This window comes from Amblyraja radiata, chromosome 39, assembly GCF_010909765.2.
Source record: "Amblyraja radiata isolate CabotCenter1 chromosome 39, sAmbRad1.1.pri, whole genome shotgun sequence".
In the NCBI taxonomy this organism is placed as follows: domain Eukaryota; kingdom Metazoa; phylum Chordata; class Chondrichthyes; order Rajiformes; family Rajidae; genus Amblyraja; species Amblyraja radiata.
Window position 1 is genome coordinate 6776455 of NC_045994.1, and position 21424 is coordinate 6797878.

At 48.1% G+C, this 21424-nt stretch overlaps 1 protein-coding gene across 2 annotated transcripts in view; it reads right to left on the minus strand.

The window, feature by feature from the left end:
* Positions 1 to 21424, minus strand: part of zmat4 (zinc finger matrin-type 4) — a 152030-nt gene that overhangs the window by 20828 nt on the left and 109778 nt on the right. Inside the window, exons 5-6 of one of the 2 annotated variants that reach the window (XM_033013782.1) lie at positions 21115 to 21327; positions 7343 to 7439 (exon numbers count right to left, since the gene is read on the minus strand). In XM_033013782.1, the coding sequence (XP_032869673.1) occupies positions 7343 to 7439; positions 21115 to 21327 (310 nt within the window). The remainder of the gene's footprint in view (positions 1 to 7342; positions 7440 to 21114; positions 21328 to 21424) is intronic. The other variant, XM_033013783.1, reaches the window with a different exon arrangement.

A 21424-nucleotide genomic window follows, 5' to 3' on the forward strand; every position in this document is an offset into this window, starting at 1 on the left:
GTTAAACCAGCATCTGCAGTTGCTTGGGTTTGCAGGTGACAAGTAAAATGGATGCGTGGTCACAGGGATACACACTTAAATCAAATCAAACTCCGCACAGACAGCACCCGAGGACTGGATTTCCACCCTGCCGACCTTATCTATGCCTCTCATAATCTTAATTATATATTTCTATCTCCTCCCCTCAACCACCGATGTTCCAGTGAAAACAATCTTTGCAACCTCTCCCTTTTGCTGAAACCCTCTAATCCAGGTAGCGTTCTGGTAACCTTGTAACTCTGGTAATCTGCACTCGCTCCAAAGCTTCCACACCTTTCCTGCAATGGGGGCGACCAGAACTGCATGCAATACTCCAAATGCGACCTAACCAACATCGCATGGAGCTGCATCACGTGTTTGTGGCATCCATCCTAAAATAAATCTTCAAAATTCCAGCTGTGGCCTAACCTGTGATTTTTTTTTAATGGATTCAATGCTAGATTGAATGCAAGGTGAGGGGGGAAAGATTTAATAGGAATCTGAGGAGTAACGTTTTCACACAAAGGGTGGTGGGTGTATGAAATAAGCTGCCAGAGGAGGTAGTTGAGGCTGGGACTATCCCAACATTTAAGAAACAAATAGACGGGTACATGGATAGGACAGGTTTGGAGGGATATGGACCAAATGCTGGCAGGTGGGACTAGTGTAGCTGGGACATGTTGGCTGGATTAGTTTAGAGATATGGAGCGGAAACAGGCCCTTTCGGCCCACCGGGTCCACGCTGACCAGCGATCCCCGCACATTAACACTACCCTATACCCAATAGGGACAATTTTTTTTTACATTTACCAAGCCAATTAACCGACAAACCCGCAAGTCTTTGGAGCGCGGGAGGAAACAGAAGATCTCGGAGAAAACCCACGCAGGTCACGGGGAGAACGTACAAACTCCGCACAGACAGCACCCATAGTCAGGATCGTACCCAGGTCTCCGGCGCTGCAGTCACTGTAAGGCAGCAACTCTAGCGTTGCGCCACTGTGCCGCTGTGGGCAAGTTGGGCCGAAGGGCCTGTTTCCACACTGTACCACTCTATGACTCTTTTTAGTGGGTATTTTGGTTTAGTGAGTAAGAGGGGGAGCTGAGGAAGGTGTACCCCTACTACTCGTATTCAGCCATCGAGCGATTTTCACTAAATCATGTTGTGTTCATATCCACTCATCTACAGAATCAGCACTTTCATTCTGTGCCAGGCAGTAATTGTCCCATTGTGTTTGAAATATCAGTTCTGCAATCTTTGCACCAAAACCCTTGCAAATTTAATAAAGACATAACTTAATGAAAATCAGAAAACTGCAGATGATGGAAATCTGAAATATCAGCGAAGATAAAAATTTAATCTGCGCAAGTGTGTGCGATGTACACTTTGCTAGGTGAAATGGGAGGGGGAAGTATATAGTTAAAGGCAGGACCCTTCACACCACGGAATCAAGGGATATGAAGGGGAAAGCAGGAACGGGGTACTGATTATGGATGATCAGCCATGATTATATTGAATGGCGGCGCTGGCTCGAAGGGCCGAATGGCCTGCTCCTGCACCTGTTTTCTATGTTTCTACCACGGATGGATTTTGGGGTTCAAATCCATAGCAACCAGAAAGTAGCAACACACGTGGACAGAGAGGTAAAGAAAGCGAATGGTGCACTTGTCTTCATCGGTCATGGCATTGTCTTCTTCACACACACGCACACCCACACAGACACACACACACACGCACACACACACAGACACACACACGCGCACACGCGCACACGCACACACGCACACGCACATACACACACACACAAACACACACGCACACACACACACACACACACAAACACACACGCACACACACACACGTACACACACACACACGCACACACACACAGACACACACACACGCACACGCGCACACGCACACACACGCACATACACACAAACACACACACACACACACACACACACACACACACACACACACACACACACACACACACACACACACACGGAAATAGTGAGGCTGCCTCTGATTTTCAGGGACAGTTTCTTCCCGGCTGTTATCAGGCAACTGAACCATCCTAACACAACCACAGAGCAGTGCTGAACTACTATCTACCTCTTTGGTGACTCTTGGACTATCTTTATCGGGCTTTGCTGGCTTTATCTTGCACCAAACGTTATTCCCTTATCACGTATCCGAACACTGTAAATAGCTCGATTGTAATCATGTATTGTCTTTCTGCTGACTGGATAGCACGCAACAAAAGTTTTTCACTGTACCTCGGTACACGTGACAATAAACTAAACTAAACTAAAAGACTTCTGGTCGCACGACTGTGTACACTCAAACAACGGGCAATGTTTCCTGCAAGCGGGTACCAGTGGCTAACAGTATTCATCTCTGAGATTCCTATCAGTGAATTAACATTTAAAAATTGCCTCCTCCCTTTTGAAGAAAACTTTTCACTTGACTCTTGATTTATTTTACATTCTGGGCCCACACAAACGGTGACTAAACAGCAAGTTGGCAGAGAGATTCATGAGGAAGCAAATTCTATTTCTGAAGATTGAAAAATATATTTCATTTGCAACAATATGAATTTTAATACATCTCTTGTTAACCATTTTGGGATTGTGAAGGAGGCTGTTAAATTCAATTTCTGCTCTGGGCAAATCTTATTATATTTGAAAGCATAGAATTGTTATGCTGAGATGGAAGTGCGGCATGGTGGTGCAGCGGTAGAGTTGCTGCCTCACAGCGCCATAGACCCGGGTTCGATCCTGACCACGGGTGCTGTCTGTACAGAGTTTGTACGTTCTCCCCGTGACCACATGGGTTTCCCCAGGTGCTCCAGTTTCCTCCTACACTCCAAAGACGTGCAGGTTTGTAGGTTAATTGGCTTCGGTAAACATTTACACGGTCCTGTCGAGATGGTGCTCATGTCTCAGAGGTAACGCAGTGGTAGAGTTGCTGCCTCACAGCGCCAGAGACCCAGGTTCGATCCTGACCGCGGGTACTGCCTATACGGAGTTTGTCGGTTCTCCTCGTGACCACGTGGACTTTTCTCCGGTGCTGCGGTTTACTCCCATAGTCCAAAGACGTGCAGGTTTGCAGGTTAATTTGCTTTGGTAAATTGTCCTTAGTAGGATAGAGCTAGTATACGTGATGATGGCAGGTCAGCTCGGACTCGGTGGACTGAAGGGTCCGAATCCACACTCTATCTCTAAACTAAGATGAAGGCCATTTGGCCCATTGTGTTAATACTGGCTCCTGGTAGACTAATCCCACAATGCAATTTATAGAACACAGAACAGTGCATCTTAGGAACAGTTCCTTCATCCCACAATGTCTGTGCCAGATATGATGCCTAGATAAACTAATCTGTATGTGATCCATATCGCTCCATTCCTTACACATTCATATGCCCATCTAACATCCTCTTTAACGCCACTGTCGTATCTCAAAGGTCAAAGGTCAAAGGTTATTTATTGGTCACATACACCTAGGTGTAGTGAAATGCTTCTTGCCAATGCAGCACATAAAGAAAGAATACAGACATAACATTAATAAGAGATTTAAACATAAAGAACATCCCCCCACAATGGCTCCCACCATGAGGGAAGGCACAAAGTCCAGTCCCCAACCCCAGTTCACCCATAGTCGGGCCCATTGAGGCCTCCACAGTTGCCTCTACGGAGGCCCGATGTTCCTGGCCGTTCTCGCCGGGTGATGTTGCTCCGGCGTCGGGAGAATCCTCGCAGCGGCCTGGGAACCCTGGAACGGCCGCTTCCGTACTGGAGGCCGCGGCTTCCGAAGCCAACAAGGTTGGAGCTCCACAACTGGCGATCTCATCTAGAGATCCCAGGCTCCCGGTGTAAAGTTCAGCGCCGCCGCCCGCAGCTGGTCGCTCCACAAACCCGCAGCTCCGCGATGTTTTACTCGGCGGTCTTCAGCTCACCGGAGCTCCAGCGCGGCGACTCAGGCAAGGCATCGCCCGCTCCACGATAGCGCTCCAGCGCTGTGCCGCTGCCGAAGCCGTGGTTCTGGGCAGTGCCCGACAGGAAACGCCACTCCAGGCCCGCTGGTAGGCCGCGAGGACGGGTCGAAGCTGCAGCCTGGAGAAAAGCTGCCTCTCCGACCAGGTAGGGACCCTGAAAGGCAGTTTCCCCCTTCCCCCCCCCCCCCCACCCCCCACATAAAAAAGTCTAGAACTCCAGAAACAAAAACACTTTAACTAACTAAAAATAAAAAAAAGATGAAAAGACAGACAGCTGCAGGCTGGGCAGCCGCGCACAGGTCAGCGCCCCCTGTCAGCGCCCCCTGTCTCTATCACCACCTCCAGCTGTGTGTTCCAGGTGTGTTCCAGTTTGCAGATGACACAACAGTGATTGGGCTGATCACCAACGGTGATGAAACAAAATACAGAGCGGAGGTGCAGAACCTGGCGGACTGGTGCGCACGTAACAACTTGTCACTAAACACCTCCAAGACCAAGGAGCTGATTCCTTGCTGATTATTGACTTCACAAGGTCCCATAATGGAGAATACGCCCCAATCTCCATTTACGGGGAAAGTGTGGAGAGAGTGTCCAGCTTCAAGTTTCTGGGCACTCACATTTCTCAGGACCTCACATGGTCCACCAACACCGCTGTGCTGGTCAAGAAGGCACAGCAACGACTGTTCTTCCTGAGGACATTAAAAAAGACTGGTCTGCCCCAACAGCTGCTGACAACCTTCTACCGCTGCACCACAGAGAGCATATTAACGTATGGCATCTCTGTGTGGTATCTCAGCTGCACGGAGGTGGAGAGGAGAGCTCTTCAGCGCGTCGTCCACAGAGCGCAGAGGATCATTGGGACACAGCTACCAGCCTTGGAGGGCATCTACCACACACGGTGCCTCAGGAAGGCTGTCAGCATCCATAAAGACTACTCACACCCTTGTAACGGACTGTTCGAACTACTTCCCTCCGGCAGACGTTATAAGGCCTTCTACGCCCGAACCTCCAGACTCAGAAACAGCTTTATTCCCAGAGCTATAGCGGCTCTGTACCGGCCCTGCTGAGTGCCCCCCATCCCCCCTGGACTGTCTCCCTCGGATGGTCACGTCACACAGCTTATTTATTTATTTTACTCTTCTTTTACATCGGTTGGAAGCTGCATACTAAATCTCGTTGCACTGACGTGCAATGACAATAAAAGATATTATTATTATTATTACTCACCACCCTCTGTGTAAAATATATGCCCCGCACATCTCATAGAAACATAGAAAACATAGGTGCTGGAGTGGGCCGTTCGGCCCTTCGAGCCAGCATCGCCATTCAATATGATCGTGGCTGATCATCCAGAATCAGTACCCCGTTCCTGCTTTCTCCCCATATCCCTTGATTCCGTTAGCCCTAAGAGCTATATCCAACTCACTCTTGAATACATCCAGTGAATTGGCCTCCACTGCCTTCTGTGGCAGAGAATCCCATAGATTCACAACTCTCTGGATGAAAATGTTTTTCCTCATCTCAGTCCTAAATGGCCTACCCCTTATTCTTAAACTGTGTGACCACTGGGTCTGGACTACGCCAAAATGGGGAACATTTTTCCTGCATCTAGCGTGTTCAATCCCTTAAGAATTGTATAAGATATCCTCTCATCCTTCTAAATTCCAGTGAATATAAGCGCAGTCGATCCCTCCTTAAAGCTATGTCCTTTAGTCTTTGATATTTCCTCTGTGGGAAAATGGTTCTGACTTGTCTACCTCTCTTCCAGTTTTCTCCCCCCCACATACAATCAGTCTGAAGAATAGTCCTGACTCGAAAAGTCGGGATGGCACGGTGGAGCAGCGGTAGAGTTGCTGCCTCACAGCACCAGAGACTCGATTGATTGATACTTGATTATCACACGTGGCATATCACTGCGCAATTCTTTAGCATACGGTATGCAAAGGGCACCGACAAAGTTTAAAAATATTCATTAAAGTCCCCAATGAATTGAATTCAATAAAGTCCCCTTTGTTCTCGGTGGGTTCGATCCAGACTACGGGTGCTGTCTGTGCAGAGTTTGTACGTTCTATCTGTGACCGCTTGGGTTTACTCTGGGTGCTCCGGTTTCCTCCCACACTCCAAAGACGTACAGTTTGTAGGTTAATTGGCCTCTGTAAAAAGATAGTAAATTATCCCTGGTGTGTAGGATAGTGCTTGCATACAGGGTGATCGATGGTCGGCGTGGACTCGAAGGGACCGAATGGCCTGTTTCTACACTGTAATTCTAAAGTCTAAAGTCACCTATCAAAGTTCTCCAGAGATTGCTGCCTGACCCGCTGAATTGCTCCAGCACTTTGTGTCGGGTTTTTTAGCCGCATCTTCCCATCTCCATCCCATTCTGCTTTTTTCCACAGAGACAGTTCCGTGTTATCCCACTTTCCCATCCGACACACTAGAGGCAATTTTACAGAAGCCAATTAACCTACAAGCTTGCACGTCTTTGGAGCGTGGGAGGAAACCGGAGCACCCAGAGCCAACCCACGCGGTCACAGGGAGAACGTGCAAACTCCGCACAGGCAGCACCGGAGGTCAGGGTCGAACCCGGGTCTCTAGCGCGGTGAGGCAGCAGCTCTACCTGCGGAGTCGCACATATTCTCCACACATTCTGTTCAAACCTCTTCCAGATTCTCTCCCTCTCAACCCACAAACTAGGAATAATTTGTGGTGGTCTGCCAACCGGTACATCTTTGGACTCTGCAATGTATCGGGAACCAGCAACAACAGGGTAACTATTGTGCAAACCCCCGAGGTCAGGATCGAACCTGGGTCTCCGAGCCCTGTGAGACGAGGGCTCTGCTTGCCGCGCCACCCGGCTGCCTCTTGTTCTTCCAACCACATGGTCTCCACTTAAGACCAGCGTCCAGGAGCTCCCGGCGAGCCGCGGCCGCACGTTGACAGCAGGTCTGGCTCGCCCGCCACAGAAAGCGGGAACCGTCCGCTGCCATCCGAGATTCGTCTCCTGCGCTCCACCCCGGAGACCGGGAACTGGGGAGGAGGAGGGTGGAGGGAGTGGTGGCAGCAATGGTGGCGGATGCTGGGATAGGGCCGTTTTCAAGATGGCGGCGGGCAGAGGAGAGAATGGCTGTTGCCATGACAACGGGCCTTTAAGGCCAAGACAAGACCACAATTAAGAACTTTATCGGCACCAGGAAGGTGACGACTCTTAGTAAAGTGTCTCGGAGAATTCTACCATTAGACCACAATCCGCCATCATCGGCAGTGCCAGCAGTTACAAGGTACAAAGATCAGAGAGGGACGATTGAAAAACAGGTAACGCTACTTACTTGGTCTGATGTTTGGACCCCTGCAGATGAGCGTGGTATTGTTCTATGGAGTTCAGGACAACGTGACACAAGCTGCAGCTGTAACTGCGTTTCAGAGCTGCAAGAGAAGACAGCTTAATCAGACCGTTGCTGGGCAGAAGGTCGATACATACGCTGACATTCATTACTCTCTGAATCTCACACACCCACCCACCTCACCCTCACCCAACGTTTACACAAACTAACCAATGTCCGAGAGAGGCACGGTGGCATATCGGTAGAGTTGCTGCCTTATGCCCCTGTCCCACTTGGGGCCTGTTTCCGCTCTGTATCTATAAACTAAACCGGCCAACATGTCCCAGCTACACTAGTCCCCTGCCCTGAACGGAAACCTCTGGAGACTTTGCGCCCCACCCAAGGTTTCCGTGCGGTTCCCGGAGGTTGCAGGTGGTTGCCGGAGGTTGCAGGTAGTGGAAGCAGGTGGGGAGACTGACAAAAACCTCGGGGAACCGCACGGAAACCTTGGGTGGGGCGCAAAGTCTCCAGAGGTTTCCGTTCAGGTTTCCAAAGTGGGACAGGGGCATTACAGCGCTTGCAGCGCCACAGACCCGGGTTCGATCCCCATTATGAGTAATGTCTGTACAGAGTTTCTACATTCTCCCCGTGACCACGTGGGCTTGCTCCGAGATCTCCAAAGACATACAGGTTTGTAGGTTTGTAGGTTATTTGGCTTGATATAAGTGTAAATTTTCCCTATTGTGTGTAGGATAGTGTTAATGTACGGGGATCGCTGGTCGGCGTGGACTCGGTGGGCCGAAGGGCCTGTTTCTGCGCTGTACCTCTAAACAAAACAAAACTAAACACAGCGGTTCAGGCAGCATCTCTGGAGAGCATGGATAGTTACAGTTTAGTTTATTGTCACGGTGATTGTATGGCGGGGCAGATTTAATGGGCCCGAATGGCCTAATTCTACTCCTATTCCTTATGACATGTGCCGAGGTACAGTTAAAAGCTGACAGATATGTGACGTTTTGGGTCTGGACTCTTCTTCACACTGATTGTAGGGTGCGGGGGGGGGGGGGGTAAGCTGCAAGAGAGGGGTAAAAGCAGGATAATGCCTGGCAGGTTATAGGTGTAGTAGGTGAGTAATAGGCAATTTATTAACGGGTTTTGGTCACAGCGGACAGAGTGGCCACTAGGGGGTGGCAAAAGGCAAGGGCAGCACCACTAATGAGAATGTACATGGCAAGTTTGCAGATGATACAAAAGTGGGTGGGTTTGGCAGATAGTGAAGATGCTTGTCACAAATTGCAGCAGGATCATGATCGGTTGGCCAGGTGGGCTGAGGAATGGTTGAACACAGAGAAATGTGAGGTGTTGCACTTTGGAAAGTCTAACATGGGCAGGACCTACACAGTGAGGAGTGTTGTAGAGCAGAGGGATCTCGGAGTACAGGTGCATGGTTCCCTGAAGGTGGACTCGCAGGTAGATAAGGTGGTCAAAAAGGCTTTTGCCACATTGGCCTTCATCAGTCAAAGGACTGAGTATAGACATTGGGAGGTAGACAAAAATGCTGGAGAAACTCAGCGGGTGAGGCAGCATCTATGGGGCGAAGGTTTCCTTCGCTCCATAGATGCTGCCTCACCCGCTGAGTTTCTCCAGCATTTTTGTCTACCTTCGACTTTCCAGCATTTGCAGTTCCTTCTTAAACATAGACATTGGGAGGTCATGTTACAGTTGTATAAGACGTTGGTGAGGCCACATTTAGAGTATTGTGTCCAGTTTTGGTCACTATGTTATAGGAAAGATGTTGTCAAGGTGGAAAGGGTGCAGAGAAGATTTGCGAGGATGTTTCCAGGATTCGAGGGCCTAAGGTATGGGGAGAGGTTGAGCAAGCTAGGACTTTATTCCTTGGAAGGCAGGAGGATGAGGGGTGATCTTATAGAGGCGTACATGATCATGAGAGGAATGGATCGGGTAAATGCACAGAGTAGGGGAATCGAGAATGACATAGGTTTAAGTTGAGGCGGGATAGATTTAATAGTAGGTACACAAAAAAGCTGGAGAAACTCAGCGGGTGCAGCAGCATCTATGGAGCGAAGGAAATAGGCAACGTTTCTGGTCTAAACCCTTCTTCAGAAACGTTGCCTATTTTCTTCGCTCCATAGATGCTGCTGCACCCGCTGAGTTTCTCCAGCTTTTTTGTGTATCTTCGATTTTCCAGCATCTGCAGTTCCTTCTTAAATAGATTTAATAGTAACCTGAGCAGTAACATTTTTACACAAAGGGTGGTAGGTGTATGGAACGAGCTACTGGAGGAGGCAGTTGAGGCAGGTACTATCAAAACCTTTAAGAGACATTTGGATAGGATAGGTTTAGAGGGTTGTGGGCAGGTAGGGATAGTATAGATGGGGCGTGTTGGGTGTCGTGGGCAAGGGGCCGAAGGGCCTGTTTCCACAGCGTATTCCTCTATAAACTAAACCTGAGTTGGAGCTTGAAGCTGCCTCTGGACATGACAGCTATAGTCCTCTGCTGAGGTTCTTTGGATGTTTTATCTGCACGAAACAGGCTGCCGATGGAGTATGGAGAAGCATTGTGGAGAACGGGGTCGACTGAGGTGTCTGGAAGAGATTCGAACGTTGGGGAGGTCGGGGATGTATCTGAAGGAATGAAGCCGTGAGCTGGTAATTGAAAGATAATGAACAGTACGCGTGGTGAAAGGGAAGCAACAACCCCTGTGCTACTTACGACAGTTCCATTAGCACACACAGCGCCTCGCGCATGCTAATTAATTTTTATATGTGGATTTTATTTTCTGAGAAATACTATCTGTCTTGTGATGGTCAGCTGAAGTTATAATTAATATTTGAAAATGGTATTAAATGAAATATTGCTTCAAATGTACTCACTTCATCCTTTGAGTGTGTATTAGAAACTGCAACAGTGATTTGGCTCTGAACACATTGTTGCCGCGTTAATTGTCTCCTGATGTCTAGTCTGTCAATAATGCTTCAGGATTGGCACGTACTGCAGCACCAGTTGCCTGCATTGGTGTAGCGCCTTTAGCATGGTGAAACACCCCAAGGAGGGCAATTCTGGCCCCAACCCAAACCGGACGGTGAAAGTGTAGGAAGGATTGCTGATGCTGGTTTGCACCGAAGATAGACACAAAATGCTGGAGTAACTCGGCGGGGCGGGCAGCATCTCTGGAGAGGAGGAATGGGTGACGTTTTAGGGTCGAGACCCTTCTTCAGTCCCGACCCGAATCATCACACATTCCTTCTCTCCTCCAGAGATGCTGTCCGTCCCGCAGAACTTCTCCAGCACTTTGTGTCTATCACCGAATGTTGAAAGGCCTGGATAGAGTGGGGAGGTTGTTTCCACCAGGGCGATAGTCTAGGACTGTGGGGCAGAGCCTCAGAAGAAAAGGACACATCTTTAAAAAGGAGACAAGGCGGAATTTCTTCAGTCAAATGTGGAATTCATTGCCAAAAACGGCTGTGGAGGCCAAGTGTGTATATTCATGTGTGTATATATTTATATTATGGTATACTGACACACTGATCTGTTTTGTGGTAAATGCCTACTATGTTCTGTGTGCTGAAGCAAAGCAAGAATTTCATTGTCCTATCAGGGACACATGACAATAAACTCTCTTGAACTTGAACTTGAAGTCATTGAGTATTTTTAAAGTGGAGATTGACAGATTCGTGATTAGTAAGGGCGTCAAAGGTTACGGGGAGAAGGGAGGAGGATGGGGTTGGGTGGGAAAGATAGATCAGCCGGAGACTCGGGTTCGATCCCGACTACAGGTGCTGTCTGTACGGAGTTTGTACGTTCTCCCCGTGACCGTGTGGGTTTTCTCTGAGATCTTCGGTTTCCCCTCACACTCCAAAGACGTACAGGTTTGTAGGTTAATTGGCTTGGTTTAAGTATAAATTGTCCCTAAAGTGTGTGTAGGATCGTGTTAATGTGCGGGAATCGCTGGTCGGTGCGGACTTGGTGGGCAGAAGGGTCTGTTTCCGCGCAGTATCCCTAAAACTGGGGTGGGAGATTGCAACCTTCACGTGATCTGCCCTGTTTCAACGAATGCAATCAACCTGGCGAGCACAATCAAATAAGATCAAATAGAACAAGTTTAGGCTGTCCATGCCATATCAAGAAGAAGATCTCTAAAACTAAACACAAAACTAAGTTTGTGAATAGTATAGCGAGATAGTCATAGAGAAATACAGCACGGAAACAGACCCTTCAGCCCAACTTGCCCATGCCAACCAAGATGCCTCATCTATGCCATCCCAGCTGCCCATGTTTGGCCCAAATCCCTTTAAACCTTTCTCATCCCTGTACCTGAACAAATGTCTCGCTGTAAAAAACCTGCCCGTACATCTTCAATAAACCTTCCTCCTCTCACCTTAGAGCTATGCCCTCTAGTGTTAGACCTTAACTCCATGGGAAAAGTGTTGTGACTGTCTCCCATCTCTATGCCTCTCGTAATTATATATACTCCTATCAAGCGTAAATTAAATGTAAAATTGTCCCTCGTAGTGTCAAAGCCCTGTCCCATGATACGAGTTCATTCCAAGAGTTCTCCCAAGTTTGCCCTGATTCGAACTCGGAAATTTACGGTAATGGCCACTCGTAGGTACTCGGGGCTCTCGTGGACATTTTTCAACATGTTGAAGAATCTTCATGAGTCTTCCCGTGCTAACCTGCCGTTAGCGAGTCTTCCCGAGTACCTGCAATTAGCGTTACGAGCCGCTAAGAGACGTCCCCGAGCTCCGACGTACCCGCTACGTTCATTCTCCGTGCTTACCACGAGTCTGATTTTTTTTTAAACTCGGGAGAGCTCTTGGAATGAACTCGTACTGTGGGATAGGGCTTTTAGTGTGCGGGGATCGCTGGTCGCCTCTTGCCGCGCTGTATCTCTAAACAACACTAAAACAGTCTCCCTGCAACCTCTGCTGTTCCAGGCAGAGCAATCCAAGTGTACCCAACCTCCCTGTAGCTGAAACCCACTATTCTAGGCAGATTTTAGAGCATTAGAAATGGTGCTACAAGAAAAGCAAAATACTGCAATGACATATTGTCGAAGGACACATCAAATTAATAAAACATAAATCCCGACAACTGTCTCTCTAATGTTGTTCCTGCTTTCAAACTCCTACCCATTCATGAACCTGTAATGGGCCTGCTCCACAGGCGATGATTTCAGCGACTGCTGGCTACTGCCGTAGTCGCAGCAGGTCCCGAAAAACTGGAGACTGGACCTCCCTGTGACAATGTCTACGATAATGTCTACACCAACCTACCACCTAGTCGACGTCAAGCTACGGCAAGCTACCGGCAACGGCGACCCATAAGTACGTCCACTTACGACCACACCTATGACAACCTACGTCCACCTGTGACAAGGTAAGACAATTCACTCACCGGTACCTGTCGCCGGTTGACGTAGGAAGTCGCCAATGGAATTCACCGAAGTCACAACCTACGTCATCCTGGTGACAGCACCTACGTCAGGCTACGATCGTCGGCGGCAAGCCCACGGGCGCCGACTGTCGCCGAAAACATTTCAAAATCCAGCAGCGACCAGAAAAAAGGTACGACTCTTTGGGCGACTGAGGAGACCATACAGGCAACACCCCAGCGACCATGTGGCGATGTGGTCGCCTAAAAAAACGCCTAAGTGGGACATGGGGCATAACACTGTATTGGCAATTCTCTTTTGACCTTTGCGTGAAAAATGCAAGCCAGTGATTCTTCACCCAACACCAAATTTTCCGGGGGTTATGTCTGCGCCCTAGTGGTACTGGAAGAGAGGGACTACGCACTGTCCACGGGCACCCTGGGGGATTTCTGGGACCTCTGAGGGTGGGGGAGATTGTAATATAGTTGTTTAAGAATGTGTTTGTAAAAAATAAAATAAAAAAAGAATGTATCTGACATTTAAGAATATTTGTTGAGATAACTGGGTGATTTTGTTTTCTGGTGGTGGGTTTGTTTGGTATAGTTTTGAATTGTATATGTTATTGCAATAGTTGATTGCATTTATTTATGTTTAAAAAAACCCCCAGCAAATTACAGGAAAAGGTTAAAGTGTTTCTGCTTAAAAATTCCTAGGACAGCAATTGTGATGGATTAATCGAAACAACTAATTGTCCTCCATTGATTTAATGTTTGCTTGTACTTTCTTCACTCACCTCAGTAGACCTGGTGGTGCTCAATTAAAGGATATGATGAAAGTCCAATTAAAAGGCTGTAAAATGCACGTAAACAAAGTTCTTTAGTAACTTTGTTGAACTAAATTAAGGCGCATGTTGCAATCAAAAGCGCTTGAACAATTGGTTGGGAAGAAAGCCAAACTGTAAGAAAGACGACTTCCCACAGGACACTGGGAAGGTTAATTAAAGAAAATCTACATATAATGGATGTTGAGCAAGGATCGTTGGGGTCTGGACAAATCTCTTCCAACTGTTTTAAATTCTTCTTTCCAAGTAGGCTCTTGGAGTCATACAGTGTGGAAACAGCCCCTTCGGCTCAACTTGCCCACATGGACCAACAGGCCCCATCTTCACTAGTCCCACCTGCCCTGCGCTTGGCTCATATTCCTCAACACCTTTACGGTCCATGTACCTGTCCAAATGTCTCTGAAATGTTGTGATAGTCCCTGCTTCCACTATCTCCTCTGGCAACTCGTTCCATACACCCACCACAATAGACAATAGACAATAGGTGCAGGAGTAGGCCATTCGGCCCTTCGAGCCTGCACTGCCATTCAATGTGATCATGGCTGATCATCTACCACCCTTTGTGTGGAAAAGTTGCCGCTAACTTCTCTCTAGCTCTCTCTAACGTCTACAGGTGCACAGTAGAGAGCATGCTGACCGGTTGCATCGTGGCTTGGTTCGGCAACTTGAGCGCCCTGGAAAGGAAAAGACTACAAAAAGTAGTAAACACTGCCCAGTCCATCATCGGCTCTGACCTTCCTTCCATCGAGGGGATTTATCGCAGTCGCTGCCTCAAAAAGGCTGGCAGTATCATCAAAGACCCACACCATCCTGGCCACACACTCATCTCCCTGCTACCTTCAGGTAGAAGGTACAGGAGCCTGAAGACTGCAACAACCAGGTTCAGGAATAGCTACTTCCCCACAGCCATCAGACTATTAAACCTGGCTCGGACAAAACTTTGATTATTAATAACCAATTATCTGTTATTTGCACTTTATCATTTTATTTATTCATGTGTGTATATATTTATATTACAGTATATGGACACATTGATCTGTTTTGTAGTAAATGCCGACTATGTTCTGTGTGCTGAAGCAAAGCAAGAATTTCATTGCCCTATCAGGGACACATGACAATAAACCCACTTGAACTTGAACTCTTAAATCTTTCCCCCCTCACATTAAAACTGTAGGTATGTCCTCTGGTTCTTGCTTCCCCTACACTGGCTAAAAGTGTGCGTTTAACCTGTCTATTCCTCTCATAATCTTATACATCCTGACGTGCATTCACCCCATCTACTCCCCTTGTGGATCCAATAGGTCGATGGGAGGTCAGGCCCACTCTTTAGTTGTGATTTGGATGGTTCAGTTGCCTGATAACAGCTGGGAAGAAACTGTCCCTGAATCTGGAGTTGTGCGTTTTCACACTTCTGTACCTCTTGCTTGATCGGAGAGGGGAGAAGAGGGAGTGACTGGGGTGAGACTGGTCCTTGATGATGCTGCTGGCCTTGCCTAGCACTAATCAAGGATGTCTCCCCCGGGCACTCCCTCTTCTCCTTCCACAGTGCAATGGCTATCTGTGTTTATTTGTTGTTTTTCATTGAAACTGTATGGTAGTACAGTGTTTATATTATCGACTTGCATCTGGTGGCCTGGACTATTGGCCCTGAGAAGTGTTCACACCACATTCCAGCAGCTGGGCAAATTAAATTTAAGTAATTTAATTACTCGAGTTGAAATAAATCTGGTATAAGCAGCTGGCATTGGTAATGGGCATGAAATTACTGAGCGGTTGGAGCAGTGCATCTGGTTCACGATAGTATTTACAGAGTCATAGAATGTGGAAATAGGCCCTTCGGCCCAACTTGCCCGTGCTGGACAAAGAGACGACAGTGGACCAGATCACACCGCGGACCCCCGATCGGCCCCACGGTAACTGTGCCGCCGAGAGCGCGGGGGGCCGACAATGAGGTGGGTCATTGGGAGTGAGGTGGGCCAGTGAGAACAATAAGGGGAGGGGGGGGGCAGGGGTGGGTGGGGGGGGGGGGGGGGAAACCCGGCAGGTGTCTATCTCCTTTGTGTCTATCTGTGTCTATCAAGCAACTTGACTGTGTGGCCAAAGCACTATGTGTGTGGTATAGCTCATAGTTACATTGGCATCATGGCCTGTGCTTTCCAACACAGAGAAGCTTCTAACTAGTTTTATTTTAATAAATGCCGACTTCCCAGCTTCTAAATGGTGCAGTTGCTGCCTCACAGCGCCCGAGTCCCGGGTTCGATCCCGACTATGGGTGCTGACTGTACGGAGTTTGTACCTTCTCTCTGTGACCATGTGGGTTTTCTGCGGGTGCTCCAGTTTGTTTCCACACTCCAAAGATGTGCTGGTTTGTAGGTTAATTGGCTTTTGTAAATTTACAGTACAGATACATGACATGGGAATAACGTTTAGTGCAAGGTAAAGCCAGCAAAGTCTGATCAAGGATAGTCCGAGGAGCACCAAAGAGATAGATAGTAGTTCAGCACTGCTCTCTGGTCGTGGTAGGATGGCTCAGTTGCCTGATAACAGCTGGGAAGAATCTGTCCCTGAATCTGGAGGCGTGAGTATTCACACTTGTATACCTTTTGCTTGATGGGAGAGGGGGGTAAAGGGAGTGGCCAGGGTGCGACTCGTCTTTGATGATGCTGCTGGCCTTGCCGAGGCAGCGTGAGGTATAAATGGAGTCAATGGACGGGAGGTTGGTTTGTGCGATGGTCTGGGCTGCGTCCATAATTCGCTGCAATTTCTTGCGTGCCTGAATGATTTTTCTCTGCGAGAGATTAATTGCAATAGATACATCGCCAGATCATCATTACAAAGCATCAGCTTGAAAGGGCTCTCACAAGTACCGAGTCACTCATTGTTTGCGCTAAAGCCTCACTCTTCCGTTACCTTGCTGGATGGTGAGTATCAGTTGCGAATCCTGCAAACTGATACCTGGCTGGTGACAGTAAATGATCGAGGAAGAAGTGTCCTCAAGTACTCTGCTGTTGTCACACTTCAGTGAAGTGAAACAGGCCCTGCATCAATGTGTAAGAAGGAACTGCAGATGCTGGTTTAAGCGAAGGTAGACACAAAAAGCTGGAGTAACTCAGCGGGACAAGCAGCATCCCTGGAGAGAAGGAATGGGGCATCTCATATTTCACTTGGTAGACAAAAGTGCTGGAGAAACTCAGCGGGTGCAGCAGCATCTATGGAGCCAAGGAAATAGGCGACGTTTTGGGTTGAAACCCCTCTCCAGACTTCTCCTTCACTTGGGCAGCTTACAGCCCAGTGTTATGAATATTCGAGTCAGCACCGCCATTCAATGTGATCATGGCTGATCATCCCCAATCAGTACCCCGCTCCTGCCTTCTCCCCATATCCCCTGACTCCGCTATTTTTAAGAGCCCTATCTAGCTCTTGAAAGTATCCAGAGAACCTTCCTCCACCGCCCTCTGAGGCAGAGAATTCCCCAGACCCACCACACTCTGTGAGAAAAAGTGTTTCCTCGTCTCCGTTCTAAATGGCTTACTCCTTAGTCTTAAACTGTGGCCCCTGGTTCTGGACTCCCCCAACTTCGGGAACATGTTTCCTGCCTCTATTGTGTCCAAGCCCTTAACAACCTTATATGTTTCAATGAGATCTCCTCTCATCCTTCTAAACTCCAGGATCCAGTGGCATGGAGTCCAAGACGACCGGAGACCCTTTTCTGCTGCAGCCTTCATCCGCCTTCTCAGCCGTTGTGACGCTCCACTGAGGTCAGCAATCGTCCTCTGCCTGTTCGATCATTGAGGTCTTGGTTGGATTGCTCTTTGTCAGAGTCCTCCCCCTCGACCTTACTGCCATGGGTGGCCCTACCAGGAGCATAGCTCCAGACGGCATCGCTCTCAGGATCTCAGGACCACACAAGCTTCTCCACCACGACAAGGTGACAATCCACGGAGAAGTGGATGTGGACAGTGAATTAACCAGCACACCACTATTTCTCAATTTCTATTCCTAGGCGGCATTGCACACACAGATTGCATGAATCATAATTGAATTTAATAAAACTCCTTTCCAGAATTGTGGTTTCTGATATAGTTAGTCATAGAGTGATATAGCGTGGAAACAGGTTCACACTGGTCAACACACCCCAGCAAAACTAGTCCCATCCAACTTCACAGAGGCAGCACCAAAGGTCAGACTTGATCCTGGGTTGCTGGAGCTGAGAGACAGCAGCTCTACCTGCTGTGCACACTTTTCCAGCAGTGCACGACTATAATAACAGATGAAGTGTTTCAGATGCTCAGGTACATGATTTTGAATACAGTGGATGTAAGGAAGGTCAAAATGTAGGCCATGTAGGCCATTACATTTAAATAATGAACTGTAGATGTTGTTTAATACCCCCATCAGAAGCCTAAACATGGAAACAAGGGACTGGTTTACACAAAAGGACACCAAGTGTTGGAGTAAAGGCCCTGTCCCACTTACGTGTCCTTGGCACGCAAATTACGCGACCTCGTGGTCTCGTTGAGACGCACGGGCATCGTGTGGCCACGCGGGGCCGGTCTCACCGAGAAGTGAGGAGGGGTATGTAGTTGTGCGCAACATCGCGTGGGGCTCCGAAATTTTTGTAGCGAACGAAATCTTCGCGTGCCAACGGCCTGTCGCGTAACTGACGGCCAAAGTGGGACAGACCCAACACCCTGGCACGACGCAACGTCTCACCTCCAACATCAGCAGAAGCAGGCAAACGATCGCCAAGCTCGGCCTGGGGCTCACGGCCGTTGCGGTCCAGATCCGCCCCCACTTCTACTCCCAGAGCGGGGCCAAGAAAATTGAAGGTGGACACAAAATGCAGGAGTAACTCAGCGGGACCGGCAGCATCTCTGGAGAGAAGCAATGGGTGATGTTTCGGGTCGAGACCCTTCTTCAGTCGGAAAGAAGGGTTACTCCTGCATTTTGTGTCCATCTTCAAATGACGTCACGCGCTCCAGACGGCTGTGCGGGCGTATGAAATCGCGGGACCATCACTCCTCAACGCGACCATGAGGTCGCATAATTAGCGTGCCAAGGACACGTAAGTGGGACAGGGGCTTAACTCAGCAAGTCAGGCAGCATCTCTGGAGAACATGGACAGGTGATGTTTCGGGTCGAGAGCCGTCCTCACCTAACCATGTTCTCCAGAGATGCTGCCTGACCTGCTGGGTTACCCCAGTTTAGGTAGGGATGAAATAGTTAGAGGCAGTTCTAAATACTTATTTAAGTTGTAATACGACTGAGTAAGAAAATACAGCGGTAAGCTCAAAGCAAGAGAATTTTGTTTTGTAAGCCTTCTGAACCTTTTTTGCCGAAGGGAAAAAAAATGTGCGTAATGTTCAAAAAATAAATAGAGAGGAAACCAAAAGGGACAAACCAAATGCGCTTAATGAACTAAAACGGCAGGAATAATAAAAGCTGAGGAAATGTTTCATGTTACATTTAGACAGAAAATTAAACCAGGAGCAAAATTATTGAAAAATGACAAAATACCTTTTCTGGCTAAAATTAAATTTCATCCTCACAAGTTATAAATCAATTTAAATAAAAGATAAATTAATAAAATCAAAAGATAACCATCAGGTTTATTTAAAAAAATCACTCAATGGAAATAGAAGCAGACATTAGAAAATGAAATGAGACAAATTGCGAAGTATACAAAAACAAAATTAAATGAGGCTATCAATTATTTTAATGAGTCTGGTATTTAGTGGATCTGATATTATTTCTCATTATATCATGAATATCTAAATTACACAAAACTCAAGGCTATTATTCAAAATGGTTAGTTCAATTAGAATTTTTTTATTGGATTTAGGCTAATGATACAATACATTAAAATTAGATGTGTAGGAAGGAACTGCAGATGCTGGTTTACACCGAAGATAGACGCAACATGCTGGAGTAACTCTGCGGGACAGGCAGCATCTCTGCAGAGAGAAGGAACGGGCGACGTTTCGGGCATTCTTTTGAAAGGTTCTTCAGCTGATCTTTTTCTGAAGATCTAAAGAAGGGTCTCGACCTCAAACGTCACTCATTCCTTCTCTCCAGAGATCTGCCTGTCCCACTGAGTTACTCCAGCATTTTGTGTCAATCTTCGGTGTAAACAAGCGACTGCGGTTCCTTCTGCCCGCCCATGGCCTCTCACATTAAAATTAGGTCTAGTTTGCCAATGAATCCTTTTATCTTCTGTTCAAAACAGGTAACTGGCATGTAATGTATGTCATGCCTTTTACAACCTCTCAAGAAGAGGAGGAATAGCAATAGGTGTACGTTAGTGCCACATGTGACTAGGCAGAGTGAGATTCGTTGCTTGCATACACAATGTATACAAATAGCAGCCACCTACGGTGCTGACACCCCCTTTTGTTCCCCCACGTTGGGTCCCCATTGTCCTTTGTTCCCCACCCCTCTACCCCCCATTGTCTATTGTTCTCCCCCCGCCCACGACGGTCCCCCCTACGTTGGGTCCTCCATTGCTCTCCCCCTCCCCCCTCACAACATCCTCCACTCCCTCATCGATCCACGAGGCAACAATGCCGTTGCCGAAGCCGCCACGAGGCCCCATCATCGCGGGTCTTCACCGCTGCCACCGCCAAGGCCTCACCGTTGCCGATGCCGCCTGTGGTGCCGACCCGGGCCCCAGCTTTGCACGACCTGGACTTGTACCCGCAAGGCCATGGCCAGGCACTGACCCGGGCTTCTACGCGGCGATTCGGCATTGATAACGGCCTCCGGCTCCGTGCTAGCTACAATAACTGCCTTGAACAGACACTTGGACAGGTGCATGAATAGAAAAGGTTTAGAGCGATGGGGACTTAATGGGACTAGCTTTCATGGGGCATCTTGGTCAGCATGGGTGAGATGGGCCGAAGGGCCTTTTTCCGTGCTGTATGACTCTAGTACATCTCACTGATGCAGATTACTCCGTAATGAGGTACCAGGGAGAGCACAGTTCCAGGAAGAAAGCCATGACAATAAACTCACTTGAACTTGAACTTGAACTTTAAAGGAAAATAAAGGGAAGCACAGTTCCATATTCAACAAACCGGCGCAGCGGTAGAAACACAAGGAGCGTGTACAAGTATTCTGCTTTATATTACAGTAAAGCAAATGGTAAATGTTTGTACGTTCTCCCTGTGACTGTGGGTTTTCTCCGGGTGCTCCGGTTTCCTCCCACACTCCAAAGACGTGCAGGTTTGTAGGTTAATTGGCTTCGGTAAAAATTAGCATGTAGGATAGTGCTGGGGGTGATCGCTGGTCGGTGCAGACTCGGTGGGCCGAAGAGCCCGTTTCCGCACTGTATCTCTAAACTAAACCAAGTTAAACACTAGGGATCAATTTACCTACTAACTTGTTTAAAGCCACGATCAAATGGTACAGTAGACTCATTGGGCCAAATGGCCTAATTCTGCCCCTATATCTTGTGGACCTTTTCTAAGCCCCTCATGATTTTATATATGGACAGCGCCCGGCCTCCTATGATCCAGGGAAAGAAGGTTTATCTGAGAGCTCTACCTCTAAGGGCCTCGGGGTCCAGTGTCTGGCCGAGCTGCTCCATTAAGTCTGCTCTCGCGGCATTCTTCTTGTGCTTCTTGCCGTCGTAGTGTTGTTGGGCCATCATGGGGTTATTAAACCAGGCATTACACAGCTGACAGAATCGGGCCGAGTCTCTCCTCTGTCTCGGGGGGTTCGTTATCGTACTGCGGATCGAAGGCAGCTGCTTCGGTTCTGCAACAGAAGAACAGGTTTGTAGGTCAATTGGGCTACAATGTAAATAGTCCCCGTGACCGCGTGGGTTTCCTACGAGAAACTTTGGTTTCCTCCC